Source organism: Drosophila novamexicana, unplaced genomic scaffold (genome assembly GCF_003285875.2).
Source record: "Drosophila novamexicana strain 15010-1031.04,08,12 unplaced genomic scaffold, DnovRS2.1 tig00000024-arrow-pilon, whole genome shotgun sequence".
In the NCBI taxonomy this organism is placed as follows: domain Eukaryota; kingdom Metazoa; phylum Arthropoda; class Insecta; order Diptera; family Drosophilidae; genus Drosophila; species Drosophila novamexicana.
Window position 1 is genome coordinate 441,594 of NW_020824768.1, and position 14,847 is coordinate 456,440.

At 41.7% G+C, this 14,847-nt stretch overlaps 2 protein-coding genes and 1 non-coding gene across 3 annotated transcripts; 1 reads left to right on the top strand and 2 right to left on the bottom strand.

The window, feature by feature from the left end:
• Positions 1 to 855: 855 nt before the first annotated feature.
• Trnas-aga lies at positions 856 to 937 on the bottom strand. Its single transcript has one exon. It is a non-coding gene; the product is annotated as a tRNA-Ser (tRNA).
• A 6,591-nt stretch (positions 938 to 7,528) lies between these two features.
• LOC115771177 (probable cytochrome P450 316a1) lies at positions 7,529 to 10,177 on the top strand. Its single transcript, XM_030716762.1, has 4 exons — positions 7,529 to 7,685; positions 7,737 to 8,169; positions 9,025 to 9,563; positions 9,627 to 10,177. Exons 1-4 carry the CDS (start codon positions 7,529 to 7,531, stop codon positions 9,983 to 9,985), a joined length of 1,488 nt encoding a protein of 495 aa, XP_030572622.1. The 3' UTR covers positions 9,986 to 10,177.
• Positions 10,178 to 10,295: 118 nt separating this feature from the next.
• On the bottom strand, positions 10,296 to 13,459 carry LOC115771176 (cytochrome P450 4d8). The gene is made up of 4 exons (XM_030716761.1): positions 13,164 to 13,459; positions 11,737 to 12,193; positions 10,798 to 11,360; positions 10,296 to 10,736 (listed from the first exon to the last, which is right to left on the bottom strand). Exons 1-4 carry the CDS (start codon positions 13,366 to 13,368, stop codon positions 10,372 to 10,374), a joined length of 1,590 nt encoding a protein of 529 aa, XP_030572621.1. The 5' UTR covers positions 13,369 to 13,459; the 3' UTR covers positions 10,296 to 10,371.
• Between the last annotated feature and the right edge of the window lie 1,388 nt (positions 13,460 to 14,847).

Consider the following 14,847-nt stretch of genomic DNA (forward strand, 5'->3'; position numbering starts at 1 on the left):
CTCCACTCAACTTGTCTGAACTTCCTTTCCAAGCCCCAACCCCACGGCGAATCTCGAAAAGTGATTTTTCTTGTTGGACTTTCGGCTTAGCGACGCAGCAAATTTCTCTAGCGACGTCTGCGATTTTGATAATAGGTGGAAAGTTTGGCTGCGGGAAACGGAAATCTACTCGATTGATCGGATACTTAAATAAAATAGCGGCCATTGTGTTATTTAAATGTTTGTCATTGTACGCAAAATGATTTTGAATAGCACAAGTTTCAGAGACTCAGACTTTAAATATTTGTTTTGTTAAGGTATTCGACCATATTAAATTTGAACAATTTGCGTTTGGGTCTTAGCAAAATATTTAATGTTGTTATTCATGCCGTGTTTGGAATCACAAAAAAGCATTCTTGCTCATACAAATTATTTATTATTATTATTTTTTCTTTTTATAAACTGTCAATTGCATTCTTATTGCATTGGCAACTGTTTGCTTGGCGCGGTTACCCTGCTGCCATATAATACTGTTGACATTTAATTATTATTGCAAAATACGCGCACGAAAATATATTATATAAATATTTTACTTGCCCGAAATGAGCTGTAATTCAAGCTTAAATTTTCTGTCTGTCTGTCGACCAAAGGCAAACCGCAATATTTTGCACAATGTCAAATGCTCCACTCATTTTTTGCCGTTCGTTCCAATTTAATGAATATCTACAGAACTTTCAAGGGATATTTCAAAAGTATTAAATGGGAAAAATATGGCAGTTATTTTGAATAAATTGGGAAAATTGTTAAAAAAAACATCAGCTTGCGAATGTTTTACACGTTTTATGCTTAAAAAGTAAAATAAATTTTTATCGATATCGCAGCCGGTAGGATTCGAACCTACGCTCCCAGAGGGAATCTGATTTCTAGTCAGACGCCTTAACCGCTCGGCCACGACTGCTTCGAATAGAGCACAAAAATATTTCGAGCACTTTCCAGATACAAACATAATATGATTCAAAGAAATGAATATATAGTTAAGTGTGTTTATAAATAATTCAAAATATTTTAGCTCTCTGCTGATAAAAGCATTTTAATCAATTCTAAAAATAAGATAAGAGCTTTAGCCAAGCGCCAAGTTATTCATATGTTATATATATGTAATTCTTTCACTCTTAGAACACACCTCGCACTTTGCTACAATATATGCATAACTATAAATATTATTAATGTGCGAGATAGGCACACACAAATTCCAAAGTGTCCATCGAATTTGCCGCTGCTAATGAGCCAAACGCAATGCAAATTGATAGCACTTTTTGTGGCTATATGTGAGCCGCGCCCCCCCTATCAACGCCCACGCAGCTAGTTGGGGGGCGGGTTTGGCTTAAGGGATTAGCATCATTATGCGCAGTTTATTTGTTTACTCCATATATATGTGTGTATATACATATTTATGTTGTGGCGCAAAAATGTAATTTCATGTAATTGTTTTTAATTTCCATGCATTTATAATTTAACACTCGCGACGCGCTTAGCGCCGTGCGGCTCTTGAGTGTCATGAAAAGCTCATTTACTTTGTGCCACATAAATTAACAAAAGGCCGCCGTTTTGCCAGCAGGTTAGGCGTGTCGAGTGTCGAATGCCGAGTGGCAAGTGGCGACTGGCCGCACGTCGAAGTGTTGTCTACTTCAAAGCGACTGGCACAACGCGGCGTATGCGCAATGCGCTAATGAGGAGCGTTTTTTTGGTGTTTTATTTTTTTTTTTGGTGTTGGCGTTGGCGTTCCCATGGCGGCAGCTCCCTTCTGTAATTATGCAAATTTTTAATGAGTGTGAAAATTGTATTTGAGCGCAACACGTGCCGGCGGCCACCTGACTGAGCCATCATTGACTGCGGCTAATTCCATTTAGCAGCTTTGGCTACCAATTCCCAACCTGCTGCTTCTTCTGCACCCTCCTCATTCCCCCTCATTCCCGGCTGGCACAAATCCGGCTCATGTGCGAGCCAGTTAACTGACTGCTGCTTGTTACGGCATTTGCTCTTTAGATTTATACGGATTTTGTCAAACAAAACATGATTCTGCACTTTTATATATGCGAACTGCTGAAAGCCGATTTCATGAAAGCAACGCACACTACATTGGCCTATTGAAGTGGCCAAAAACTTTAAGGGTAAGCGCTTTTCAGTCAGCAGGCCACACACATATGTACACATATGCTTCAGGTCCTAGGGCAGGGGCTTGACTAAACGGACAGGTGAATATTGGCAGCATAGCTAGATCTCTATGAATAGAATTTCCAAATTTCTAATGGCATAATCACCATAAAATGCAGAGTCGATTATTTGTAAAGCTAGGCTAGTTAGTTTAGGCGTTTAGCTCTTTGATTTAGTCACAATCCTTGATAGTTAATTACAGATTTTATTTAAAAGACAGCATCTCTAACCACATAATGTACATATATTCCTGGCCAGGATGAAGAGTCGATGCGATCTAGTTAAGTATGTTTAAACGCATCGATTTCGGAAACTCTTAAGGCTAAGCACCTTCACGTTCTAATATGTTTGCTCGTATATCAAATGCAGAGTCGGTTTTCATTATCTTCAATTTCTGTCTTCTCCCATTACATTATTTAAGTACAAATCGAAGATTATAAGAGCCTAGCTGCACCTTATTTGGTATGTAGGTTCTTGTATAGCCTACGTCCATTAAGAATATTTCTCATTTCGTAAATCTGCTTTTACTCTAAAAAGAACAAAGTGTTCCAAGGCAGAACCTTGCTTTTTGGTATACACACATATTTGGGCCCTGAATAGGATCGGATTATAAGCACCCAAGCTATATATTCAGGTCTGAATTTGCCATGCTGTGTATATGTTACTGGGAAAAGAGAAGAAAATGAAGCACAAGCAGCGTAAAATGCAGAAGTTAGTTCGAGCCTCTAGCTTCCACGCTGCGCTAGTTGCAGTGTATCTTCCAGTCATGCATATCCGACTGTCCCCTCCTATCTGTCTTAACTATCAGTCTGATGCCCTAGAAGCGTTTCGGTAAATAACCAAGTTTTTAATATATTTCAAAAATTTCCAAATAATGAATGAATTAAAATTCCATTTAATATAACGCATACGCCGCGTGCTTCACTAGTTTCAACCTGCGATTTATTTTGGCAAGCGGATTCGCAAAATAAACGCTTAAATGCTGTCAATTTGCATAAAAATCAATTGGTTATAGTTTTTTGGCTAACCAAGCCCGTGAGATATGTGAATGCGTATATTGCAACTGTCTTTTTCAATTAATACAAATGCCACACACACGAACACACACACAAGCACACGCACAACAATGGCGTGGCAGCGGCAGACAAATGTGGCGCTTCGCTTAAAATGCAAATGCAGATTTTTAAGCCTTGCGGCAGCTTTTCGCAAACAGATTGTAAACAAATAAATGCCAACAGCAGAAATACAAAGACAGCAACACACACAGCGGCACACCCCAACCCACACACACACACACACACACACACACACAAGCTGACGCATTGAGTGGTCAGCGTTGTGGCAATCTGCAGTTGGATTCAGGACGCCGCTGGAGGCCATTGGCACAGTGCCTGCGAACGTGAAACGACGCGCAGCGCTTGACTTTACATATTTTATATACATATACATGTATACATGTGCATACATGTGTGTGTATATTTATGTAAGGCATGCATATGCATAGTGTATTTTTGCGCCGGCAACGTATTTCACACTTAAGTGGTTAAATTGGCTGTGATAAATTGTCGCGCAGTCAAAGTTGTTGCCACAGTTGCGCTGCGGGGCACCTTGAGTCGCCCACAAGGATATGAGTGCCGGATGAGTGAGTGAGTGCCATGAGTGCTTATTCATAGTCTGTCTGAGTGCCTGCCGCTGACAGTAATCATAACGCACGCATCAGCTTGTATTATTAGGGTCTGTCTGACATATGACAACTGGGAATTAATATGTGGGCGTCGGCAAATACCAAAATGAGACAAAAGTCAATGTCATAATGGCATATGTGGGCGTTCGTTGGCATGGATGTGGCAACCCCAGCCCATCTGCCTGTGAGTGATGGCAACCTTTTAGCCGCACAACCAAATTAAATGTCTAGCCAAAAATGTAGTTAGTCAAGAACAGTCAGCTCGACGACTTACTATTTGTCTTGATTAACCGAGCAGCCATCGTGCATGTCCCCAAACTGAACTTCTACTCAATTAGAGCACTGCAAAGTTAGCAAATTTTCCGCGCTTATCGCACCATTGATATCAGACAGCGTTGATGTGCATATCATTTTTATGGGCATTTCATGCAAAATGCTTCCTGTCACCAACGACAGCTCCAGCCGCAGCCGCAGCCGCAGCAGCAACAACAGCCGGGCACAGCACCAGCCACGACGACAAGTAAGTGCCCTACGCTCAAGCTGAAAATTTTCTTGCACATATATATAACAGTTTCACAGACATAATTACACATTTCATAATATTTTTTTCAATTTTTCAGATATTGCATCATCTATTCCAGGCTTGATATTCGGCTCGTGAGCCTAGCTTTCCCAGTTCATGCAACCAGGTAAGAGTTCAAAGCGTGGTTTGACATATCTATTCTAAATTTGATGAAATATTTTAATTTATATATTATATATATTTTTATATAATTTTTTGCGCGTTGTACTGAAAATATTGCAAGTAGTAGTAAACATTTTCATATGCAAAATGCGCGCTAAATTTGATATCCATCCAAAATTGGCAACTGCCAAATTCCAGTTATGTGGGTTTTAGCTTTAAGGAAGCTTTAAGTTTTTTATAAAATTATACTGCAATTAAAATTGCTGTTGCCTTATATACGTATCGCTTTACATCCAGAGAGCTGCGAAACTGGCGGCTTCTCATGCTTTTATGCATATAGATGACTTAGACTTTAAGGTAAACGGATAACTGTCGAAGCTTTAAACAATTTTTAAAGCTCTTAGCTCAGAAACGTTGAGAAACCAAAGATCTATTTATCACTCAATGACTGATTAAAGTAAGAATATAAGAGCTTTAAGTGTGTGTGTAGCTTTAAGTAGAGCTTTAAAGAAGCTTTAAGCAAATAGCTTTTAACTGTCAGCGAGTGTCATTGCAGCGAACTACAGAGTTCGTTGTCATCCGTCACCATTTGTTTGGGTGGGTAATACCCCTAGTTTGTTTTTTTGTCGCTCGTCGTGTGTCTTTTGCTGTCTCTAACTTGCCGGCTGACCGACTGCATTTGCAATTTATAAGCGTATATGTATCTGCGAGTATCTATGTGTCTAGTATCTGTGCATTTTTTGTGCACTTGTAGCTACACACAGTTTTTTAAAGCACAACTGACTTTCCTCTAGTTGTTGTTGTGTGTTGCTTGATGTGTGCTGCTTGCAAAGGGAAACAATGGAAATGTAAATTGTTTTTATGTCTTTGTTTTTAATTTTACGCCAGGCAACACGATGCGACTCTGATATTCGGCAGGCCTCTGTGAAAGGGATTTGATGCAGCCCGTTGCCCGCCGCGTTGCATGCCACGAATTTGGCATTTGCTTTTTTACGTTTGCCACTCAACAGTCGCATTGCAACAAGCAAGCAGAACAATAAGAATGGTCAGACTTTTGGCTTTGCTGTTCGCTTAGGTTTTCATTGTCGCCGTTGCCGGAAAATGTTTTTCTATTTCATTCTTTATTTTTTTTTTGCTGTTTTTGTTAATTTGCATACGTGCAGAGCTTGCAGGCGAGCCAGCGCCATTTTCGGTTGCTCCTGACATTGACGTATGAATTTACATTTGTGCTTGTATCTGGGCACAGCAATGATCAACCTGGGGGTTCAACAAACCCAGAACACCGCAATAAAAGTGCCTTCATTAGCCGCCATTAGACAACTGGAATGTGCATCACATTTCACACGATATTAAATTGTGCACGAGGAGAAAGCGCTGTGAAAGCGCTGTGAAAGCTAGCTTAAATTGCTTGGACACATGGCCCTGGCCTGGGAGTGCGTGTTTCTGCCATTAAAGTTTCATCAGCGCCGCAAACCTCGCCAAATCCCCAAAGCCCCCGCGGCCAGGTCCTGGTCCAGGGCAGCGAGCTGAAGGGTCGCTTGTGCAGCTGATATTGTCATTACATGCTTCGAGGATATTTCTGTGGCGTAACCAAGGCAAATGTACTTTTGACAGTTGGACTCTTGAAAGGGTTGACCGACAACCCACACACACACACACACTCGCACACACACATATACACAGAAAACTTTCCACAATGCAAAAGATTTAAATTTCTGGCTCTGAACAGCAACAGCTGCCATTTGATAATGCCGCTGGGGGCCAAACCGGGCCTGGGCCTGGGCCTGTGCCTACCCCTTGGCCATGTGGCCAAAACTCTTGGCCAGCCCCAAATTGCTGGGCTTACTTCTAATAGTTGTGAAATGATTTTGCTTGCAGCAAACTGTAGCGGCAGCAATAAATGTTAGTTAAGTGTTTAAATATTTTATCAATGTGAGATTTGCTACCAATCCAAATGTACATATTTGTAGCTGTATCTGTATCTGCAGCTAATGCAATTGCATCTTCTATTGTTCTGGCCAATCAAAATATTATCTATGCAATGTAAATGTATTGCAATACCTTCGAGCAGCATTTCTACATATTCCCAAAGTCTTTATAGATATGCCAAATTGATTTCTTGCTGACTTTATATGTTCATTAATTTAGATTACTCTACAGATTTTGTTCAGGCATTAAACTATTTTGCAAAAACAACTTAGGTATTATATCTGCTTTTTACCATTAAGTATGACTGTTCAATTAATTTGAAATCAAAATGTTGCCAGCAATTGGATAAGTTGCTAGCAAACATGTTGCCAGCAACATTTTGTGGAACGTAACTGACTGAAACAAAACCCAAAGCAACATTGGAAATTTTATTTACATCTAATGAAAGTTAAAATCTTAAATATTACCTGATAGATATGTTAGCCAGAACAAAGACAAATTTATTTAAAAAGCTGAATTCATATATTTCAAACATAATAAGGGAAAAGGGAAATATTAGAAAATGTCACAGAATAATATCACATACAAAAAATAGTTAACAAATCTAAACTAAGTTCTTTCATCAAAAATTATCTAAATATTTATTTATATATTTAGATATTTGTGTATTAATATTTTAAATTTAAATGTCAAATGAATCCTGCTAACGAGCATGATTTAAAAGAAATTCCACATGGAAATCAAAGAGAAAGATACCTAAAGAAAGAAACCCTAATAACTATAAATTAAATTAATTTAATTGTTGAATAATGAATAATGTATTAAGTGCAATTGAAGACAATTATAAATAGAAATAGTTTGAACAAGTTAAACGATGCAAATGAGCTCGCAGAAAGTTGATCGGCAGCGATAAAAGTTATCGAATCGTAAAACACTTGAGATAGCTGATGTCCCCCATCGAGTTGAGCCATAAACCGGTTCTAATCATGGAGAGTCTATCGCACTTGCATTTGCCATTTGCGTTCGCAGTACACAACATGATCTTGGCCAGCATTTTTGTGTGTTTCTGCCTGGCGTCAGCCTTTAATTATTTTCGCCAGCGTCGCCAGCGCGGCTTCGTGGTGAATCTGAAGGGACCCTTCACCTGGCCCCTAATGGGCGCCATGCACAAGATTGTGCTGCTGACACCAAACAGTGCGTAGAGATTTTTAGCTGAAGCCAAGTCTAAGGTTGTTATTTCAACAGATTTCTTTCAGCGCAGCGCCGACTACCTGGCCAAGTATGGAGCACTCAGTCGTTGTTGGGTTTTTCACAGACTTTTCATACCAGTCGCTGACTGGGAGCTGGCGCAGCAGCTGTTGCACAGTCAGTCGCACCTGGACACGGGCCATGAGCTGATGAGCGACTGGCTGGGCGAAGGTGTGCTCATGTGCCAGCCGGAGCACTGGCCACAGCGACATCAGCAACTGGCCGCTCTCTCCAGCCCAGACAACCTGTTGCAGCTTACGAAACTGTTTCAGCAGCAGGCATTGCAACTCTGTCAACAGCTGGAGGCATATGCGGCAACTCGCCAGCTCTTTGATGTGTGGCAGGCCGTGTCTGGCAACGTGTTGGACCTGATGCTGGCCACAAGCTGCGGCATGCAACCAAGCGAGCAATACAAACAGGCATTTACTGAGTGAGTACGCGATTATATTTAACTTTATAATCTAACAAATTTAATAATAATTATAATAATAATAATAATATTAACAATAATTAAACTAATTTTAATAATAGAATAACTTATCAGTTAAGTTCATGGCGCAAGCCAGGGCCGAGCATTTGTCTATCATTCGTGAACCTGGTTCTTCGCATCAACCAATTCAAAATTGTTTCCAATCTAGGCTTTTGATGCCCTTGGAGAAGTTATTATAATTCTGTCATGAAATGTGTAACGCTTAGATGAAGATATCTGCAAGCCCAAAAAGTCTGATATAGCCATGTCCGTGTTTCCGTCCGTTCGTCTGTCTGTTTCTAGGCAAACTTGTCTCTCAGTTTGAATGTCTTGAAAATATTATGGCCAACTCCAGCAAATATTATTTAAACTATGCTGCTTATATATGTAAAGTTCTAATCGGGATAGCAATACTATATTATATAGCTTCATAAGAAGAATCGGTTGAAAAATGAGTTGGCTACATATTCTGTTGTTCAAGATATTTTTCATTAGGCTCAGCATTTACGAGTTTGACTATTCTCACATATCTGCAATTTGGTATAAAACAATTCAATATTTATTTTATAAATGCCCTTTGTGCTGAAAATATAGCTAGCCCTGCCTATTTTCATATACAAGATGCGGGCTAGATTTTATCTCTACCAAAAATAGGTTAGATAAATGCAAAGTTATTTATTTTGGTGAAGCTTAAAGTGTGGTCATGGTAAAAAGTGTGACAAGCAAAATTCTGGATTCGAACCGGTTCGATTCAAAACTGTTTTTTAGACTGTTTATCTGCTAAATTATCTCACATATATTTTACAATAATATCAGCCTCATAGAAATCTATCGCAAGCGTTTCTTGAGCATAAAATCAGCCAACCGCTTTACCTTTTGGCTGGCATCTCCGCTGTTGCGACGACGCCAGCAACGCCTCATCCGACTCCTAAACGATGGGAATAAACAGATGTTGGGAAAGTGGAGACAACAGCAGCTGATCCGGAGTCAGATGAAGAGCGAGGGCATAACAATAGATCGGATTGAGCCAGCACCAAAACTGGAGCACCAAACGCTGCTCGAGGTGCTGCTGTCAGGCGACAAGTTGACCGACGCGGAGCTGTGCGCCGAGCTGAACACCTGCAACTACCTGGGCTATCTGCTGTGCAGCACGACGCTCTGCTTTACCTTGGTGCTGATTGCGCGTCATCCGGCCGTGCAGCAACGTTGTCTGGAGGAGCTGCGCAATGCACGCAGCTCAGAGGACTGGCAACTGCAGAGATTGCCCTACTTGGATGCGGTGCTTAGGGAGAGCTTGCGCCTGCAACCGCCACAGCTGATTGTGGGGCGACAGCTAAGCCAGGATTTCAACTACAGTATGTCAATGCAGGAATTTCTGAGGAGCTTCACATTTATGCCACATTTGATTGCATTCACAGCTCACTCCTTGGTGGGAAATGGCGCGCTGCCCGCCGGCGCAGAGGTTTACATAAATCTCTACGAGCTGCAGCGTTGTGAGCCGCAATATGGCAATCAGACGCATCTTTTCCAGCCGGAGCGCTTCCTGGCCCAGCCACCGCAACTGCTCAGCTTTGGCCTGGGTCCGCGCAACTGTCCGGCTCAGGAGCTGAGCCTAAGCCTGCTGAAGGCACTGCTGGCGCCGCTGCTGCTGCAGTTCGAGCTGCTGCCCTACGGCGATGCAGTGCGTCCGAATCTGCGACTGGCGCTCGGCTCGCGCAACGGCTTTCAACTGGCGCTGCAGCCGCGTCAGGCAATAGAAACTACGACGATTGAATAGTCTAGGAGTCAAATTTATAATCAAACCTTGGACTCTATTTGTGCTTATCAAAATACTCTAATTGCCTGCAGTCCTTCCTAGATGAGCACAAAAAAACTTGGATTGGGAGCCCTCGCTATAGATGTAGAAAGGTATAAACCAAGGGTCATAGTAGCTAGAACTATTTTAGAATCTATTTGTTTTCATTTAATCAAGACTTGTCTTGAGCTGCGGTTTTTAAATCTGATTTTCCAAATCTTTGAACCCGGGTTCGGGTTCGAACCTTGGTTCAGGCTTAGCCACCGCTATTCTCTATCCAAGGGTTTCGACTTCAAACTGGTTCGATTGAAAACCTTGCTTATAACTAACTGATATTAATAACATTTATATAAATAAAAATAAGACTTTTATTGCTTGCTGTCGCTGGCAACGTTGCGCCGGCGCATGCCCAGCTGGAAGCCGTTGTCGGAGCGCAGGACAATGTTGACCACCGGCTGCACTGGTTCACCCAGGGGCAGCAGTTCGAACTCGCGCACAATCTTGGCCAGCAGCATCTTCATCTCCAGCTGGGCAAACTTCTGGCCAATGCAGTTGCGTGGTCCGGCGCTGAAGGGCACAAAGGCAAAGGTCGCGGCACGTTCGCCGCTCTCGTGGCGCTCCGGCTTGAAGCGCAACGGTTCCGGGAAATAGGCAGGATCATTGTGCATGCCAATGATGCCCATGATCACCTCTGAGCCAGCGGGTATGACACCATCGCCCACCTTCGAGTGTGCTGTAAACGAAAGGTGTTCTCTTAGCATTTGTCATCCCAGTTCTGGGTACCGCCTACTTACTGTACTTAAAGTCCGTTTGGAGCGTGCGTCCCACCAGCGGCACTGGGGGAAATTGACGCAGCGACTCCTTCATGACGCACTCCATGTACTTCAGCTCGCCCAGATCACGCATATTGATCGCCCGGCTGCGATCCGTGCCCAGCACCTGCAAAATCTCGGCCAGCAGCTTGGCCTGAACGTCGGCATGCCGCGAGATGCACCACAGGCAAAAGGATATGGCGCTGGTCGTGGTATCGTGGCCCTCGAACATGAACGTGTCCACCTCCTCGCGTATCTCCTCGTTCCTCAACGGACGTCCATTCACGCTGGCCTGCAGCAGCACATCCAGCAGCGCCATACGCCGCTTGCTGCCCACCGCATCCTCGCTCCTCTGCGATCCGCCGCCCAGCTGCTGCGCCTGCTCCAGAGCCTGGCGACGCTGCTCGATTACCCCGATGGTAAATTCGTGCATGGTGCGTATGAGCTGCGTTTGACGCCACTTCAGATGTGGATGTGTCAGCGTGAAGAGCAGCTCGTTCTGCAGATAGATGGACATGAAGCGCCAGGCCATCAGCGCAGTGCATCTGTTGAGAAAGTCAGAGTGTGTTGGCTAATATAAATTTAGGGTAAGTAAAGATGCACGCAAGGCTGCGAAACGGGTTCAAACTAAACCGGTTCGAGCCAGAAACTGGATCTTTTTAACTTTGAATCGAACCCGGAATCAGAACCTAACAAATTCTTATGTATGAATTGGTTCATGCGAATAAAATATATAATATTTGTGATCTTTAAAAAAAGGTACGAAACTGATTAAATATTGGTTCGAATAGTGAACCGAATCCACGAAAGTAGTCTCTTGGAACTCTTGGAATGGAACCAGTTATCCGAATCGAGATCCGATCAAGCCTCTATATATTTCTTTAAATGTGCATCAATTTCCCAAAAGTACTCGACACTTACTCGTTCACAGCATTGGCATAGGGCGTGCTCTCTGCCAGTTGGGCATTCACCTTGGTGCCCATCGCTGTCTCCGCAATGATGTCCAAGGCGGCCAGGCAGATGAAGGGATAGACATCGAAGCACGTTTGGCCATCGGCTCGCTGCTGCAGACGTTGGATGCAGATGCTCGACTGCTGGTCAAAGACCTCGACGAACTGCTCCAGTATCGAAAAGTGAAAGGTGGGCGTGATTATCTTGCGCCGCTGATGCCACACTCTGCCATGGCTGAGCAGGAGTCCATTGCCCAGCCACTGGCCCAGCAGCTGGTACAGCTGATGCTTGACCAGGTGCTCCTGGCTGGAGAGCAGCTGCTCATTGAACTCCGTATCGCTGCTGGTGATGAGCAGGCGATTAAGGATCCAGACGCGCTGCAAATTTCCATGTTTCTCCACTTGCTTGCGCGACTCCCTTATAAAACCTGCGGTAAGCCAAAACGATTAAACTAAATCATATAGATAAATATTATTAAAGCCGTAATAAAATACATGCACCAGCTACTACGATTGCGATAACAATACAAGGTTCATAAGTGCTTCAACTATTTGTTTATAAACAATTTTTATTGGCATGCAAAACAACAATGCAATGAGATAACATTTATAAATAGGTCCAGTAATCAATGGTATTCTGATAAGACTTCATTGAAGGAACATTAAATACTTAACTTATCTCAGCTTGGTTTTTCTTAGGTTAAATTATATGAGTTAATTTTTATAATTAATCGAGTAATATTAATTATAATAATTTATTTAATTGAAATCTAATCTTGAAATCTGCTAAATTTTCAATTTTTGGATAACCTCTGTGTGTGAACTTTTGCTAACTAGTTAGACTTCCTTCCAGTCGTGCACTCTGACCTAGATCACTCGACTTGCACATAAAACAATAACATTATTATCCTACTAGAAGCTGCACAATTCTAGAACAATTTGTTAATTTATATAGTTATGCAAAAATTGTTTACAAAATCTACTTTGAACCAGTTTCTCCAAGTCTCTGACCAAAGATTTACTTTGGCTAATTCAAATTCAAGCTTATATTAAAATGAGCTCAGCTTTTGCTAACTTTAAGTTTATTGTAGTCAAAGAAGGTCTCAAAAACAAGACTAACTGGAACTATAAATAATTATTCTAGATCCATGCATAGCTGCATTTTTTTCTAGTTCCACGGAGATTAAAAGTTTAAGTATAAGTGATTATTCAATTTTTATAGGAAATGTGCGACAATCTTTGATTCGATTTTTTCGACAATTTTTTATTATTATATTATTATATTAGCTATTGCCAAGTTTTGTTTATAGAACTTTTGAATGCACTTTATTAGTTTTTTTTTTTTCAAATTAGAGTTATCAAAGTTTCACTGTCACAGCAACTGCGGGTAATACCTACTCTTGGGATTCAGTTTGATCATGCGATGCACAGCTCCGATGACGGGCGGGCAGTAGGGACCGGGCAGATTGGCGACCGCCGCACGACGCGCCCCCTGGCTCCGATGAAAGCGAAAGGCGGCCGTCAGCAGAAACACGACTATTGCGATCAGCAGCATTTCGTAATATGAACTGGCTCCGGCTGTTCTACTAATCCGGGAATGCATAGACGCCGGCTCTAGTATTAGCTGCTTATCTAATCATCGATTGCGGGCTAATTACGCCCGCTGCAGCGGACCCGCCCACTTCCACTCCCCCATCTGGAATCGGGCCGAACACTTGTGCGTTAATTCAGCGATTAGCACGTACTGAGTGTTGTTCTTTCGGCAACAAATGAATCGTATTGAGAACAAACGAGTATGTTAATTGTTTCGAATACACTAACGTTGACGGGGGGCATCCAGCATTGAGTCATCGCTGGCATTGGGTAAACTTTGTTTTTTTTTTTTAAGTAATTTCCGTTAGAGACATTCGTGCGGAAATTAAAACATTTGCACTGGGGATGGATAGCTGCCAAGCTGCCAAAAGCCGAGCCGTGGCAAGTCCGAGAGCTGCACTCGAAAAAACTAATTAACAGTTGCTTCCTGGAGCCGGCGGAGCGCCAGCAACTTTGACTTTGTAATGGCATTTTATCATATTATTTTAAATGGCAAAAGGGTCAGCAACTGAACACAAAAACAGCTACAGATAGATATCTATATATATATATACATATATACATATCTGCCACATAAACGTACTTTTAATTGTGCATTTTCAATTTTCACAATGACTGTTATAAATAAAACTCTGTGCGACGGCAAAAAAAGAAGGAGAGAAGTGATAAAAAAAGAGAGGAAGATTTTCCACATTAATTTCTGCATATTAAAAATGCAATTTGTTGCGTTAATTGCAGCATGTGAAATGTATCAGACAATCCCAGCGATAGCACAGCCAGAAACCCAGAGACCGCCCAGAGTTTCAGCTTCGATGCGGCCAAGTCACGTTGATAGCCAGCGCAAACAAGCCGCCCGCACGCGAACAACGCGGCGTATGAGTAATACGAGTGAGTCCGATTGTCTGTGGACGAGTGTGTGTGTGTGTGCCGACACGTGAGCAACTGCAGATCCAACCTCGTTTTGTTGCGGATTTAAAATTATTTTTAAATGCGAGACAACTGATATTTCGGTTAAGGCGCCAACTGTTCAGAAATTGATATAAATGACGCAAACTGTGAATTCAAAATAAAATAGCTATTAAAGTGCCTTAACTTTAAGCTGTAGATAGTGTTCAGATATTTAATATAAACATAGTTTATTAAATAAGTGAAGATTATCGATGCCATATCAATTTTGAGGATAAGCAGACTTTGTTTAAGGTGAAACATTATTTTATAAACGCCGCAAAGCGTTTCCTTTTATACACATATATATTTTTGTATGCATGTACATATGCATGTATATGCGGAAGCGGCTCAACATTGGGGGCAACAATAGAGGATGTTTGTATGTATGTATGTTTGTATGTATGTATGTATGTATGTATGTATGTATGTATGTATGTAATTATATATGTATGTATGTATGTATGTATGTATGTATGTATGTATGTATATATGTATGTATGTATGTATGTATGTATGTATGTATGTAATTATATATGTATGT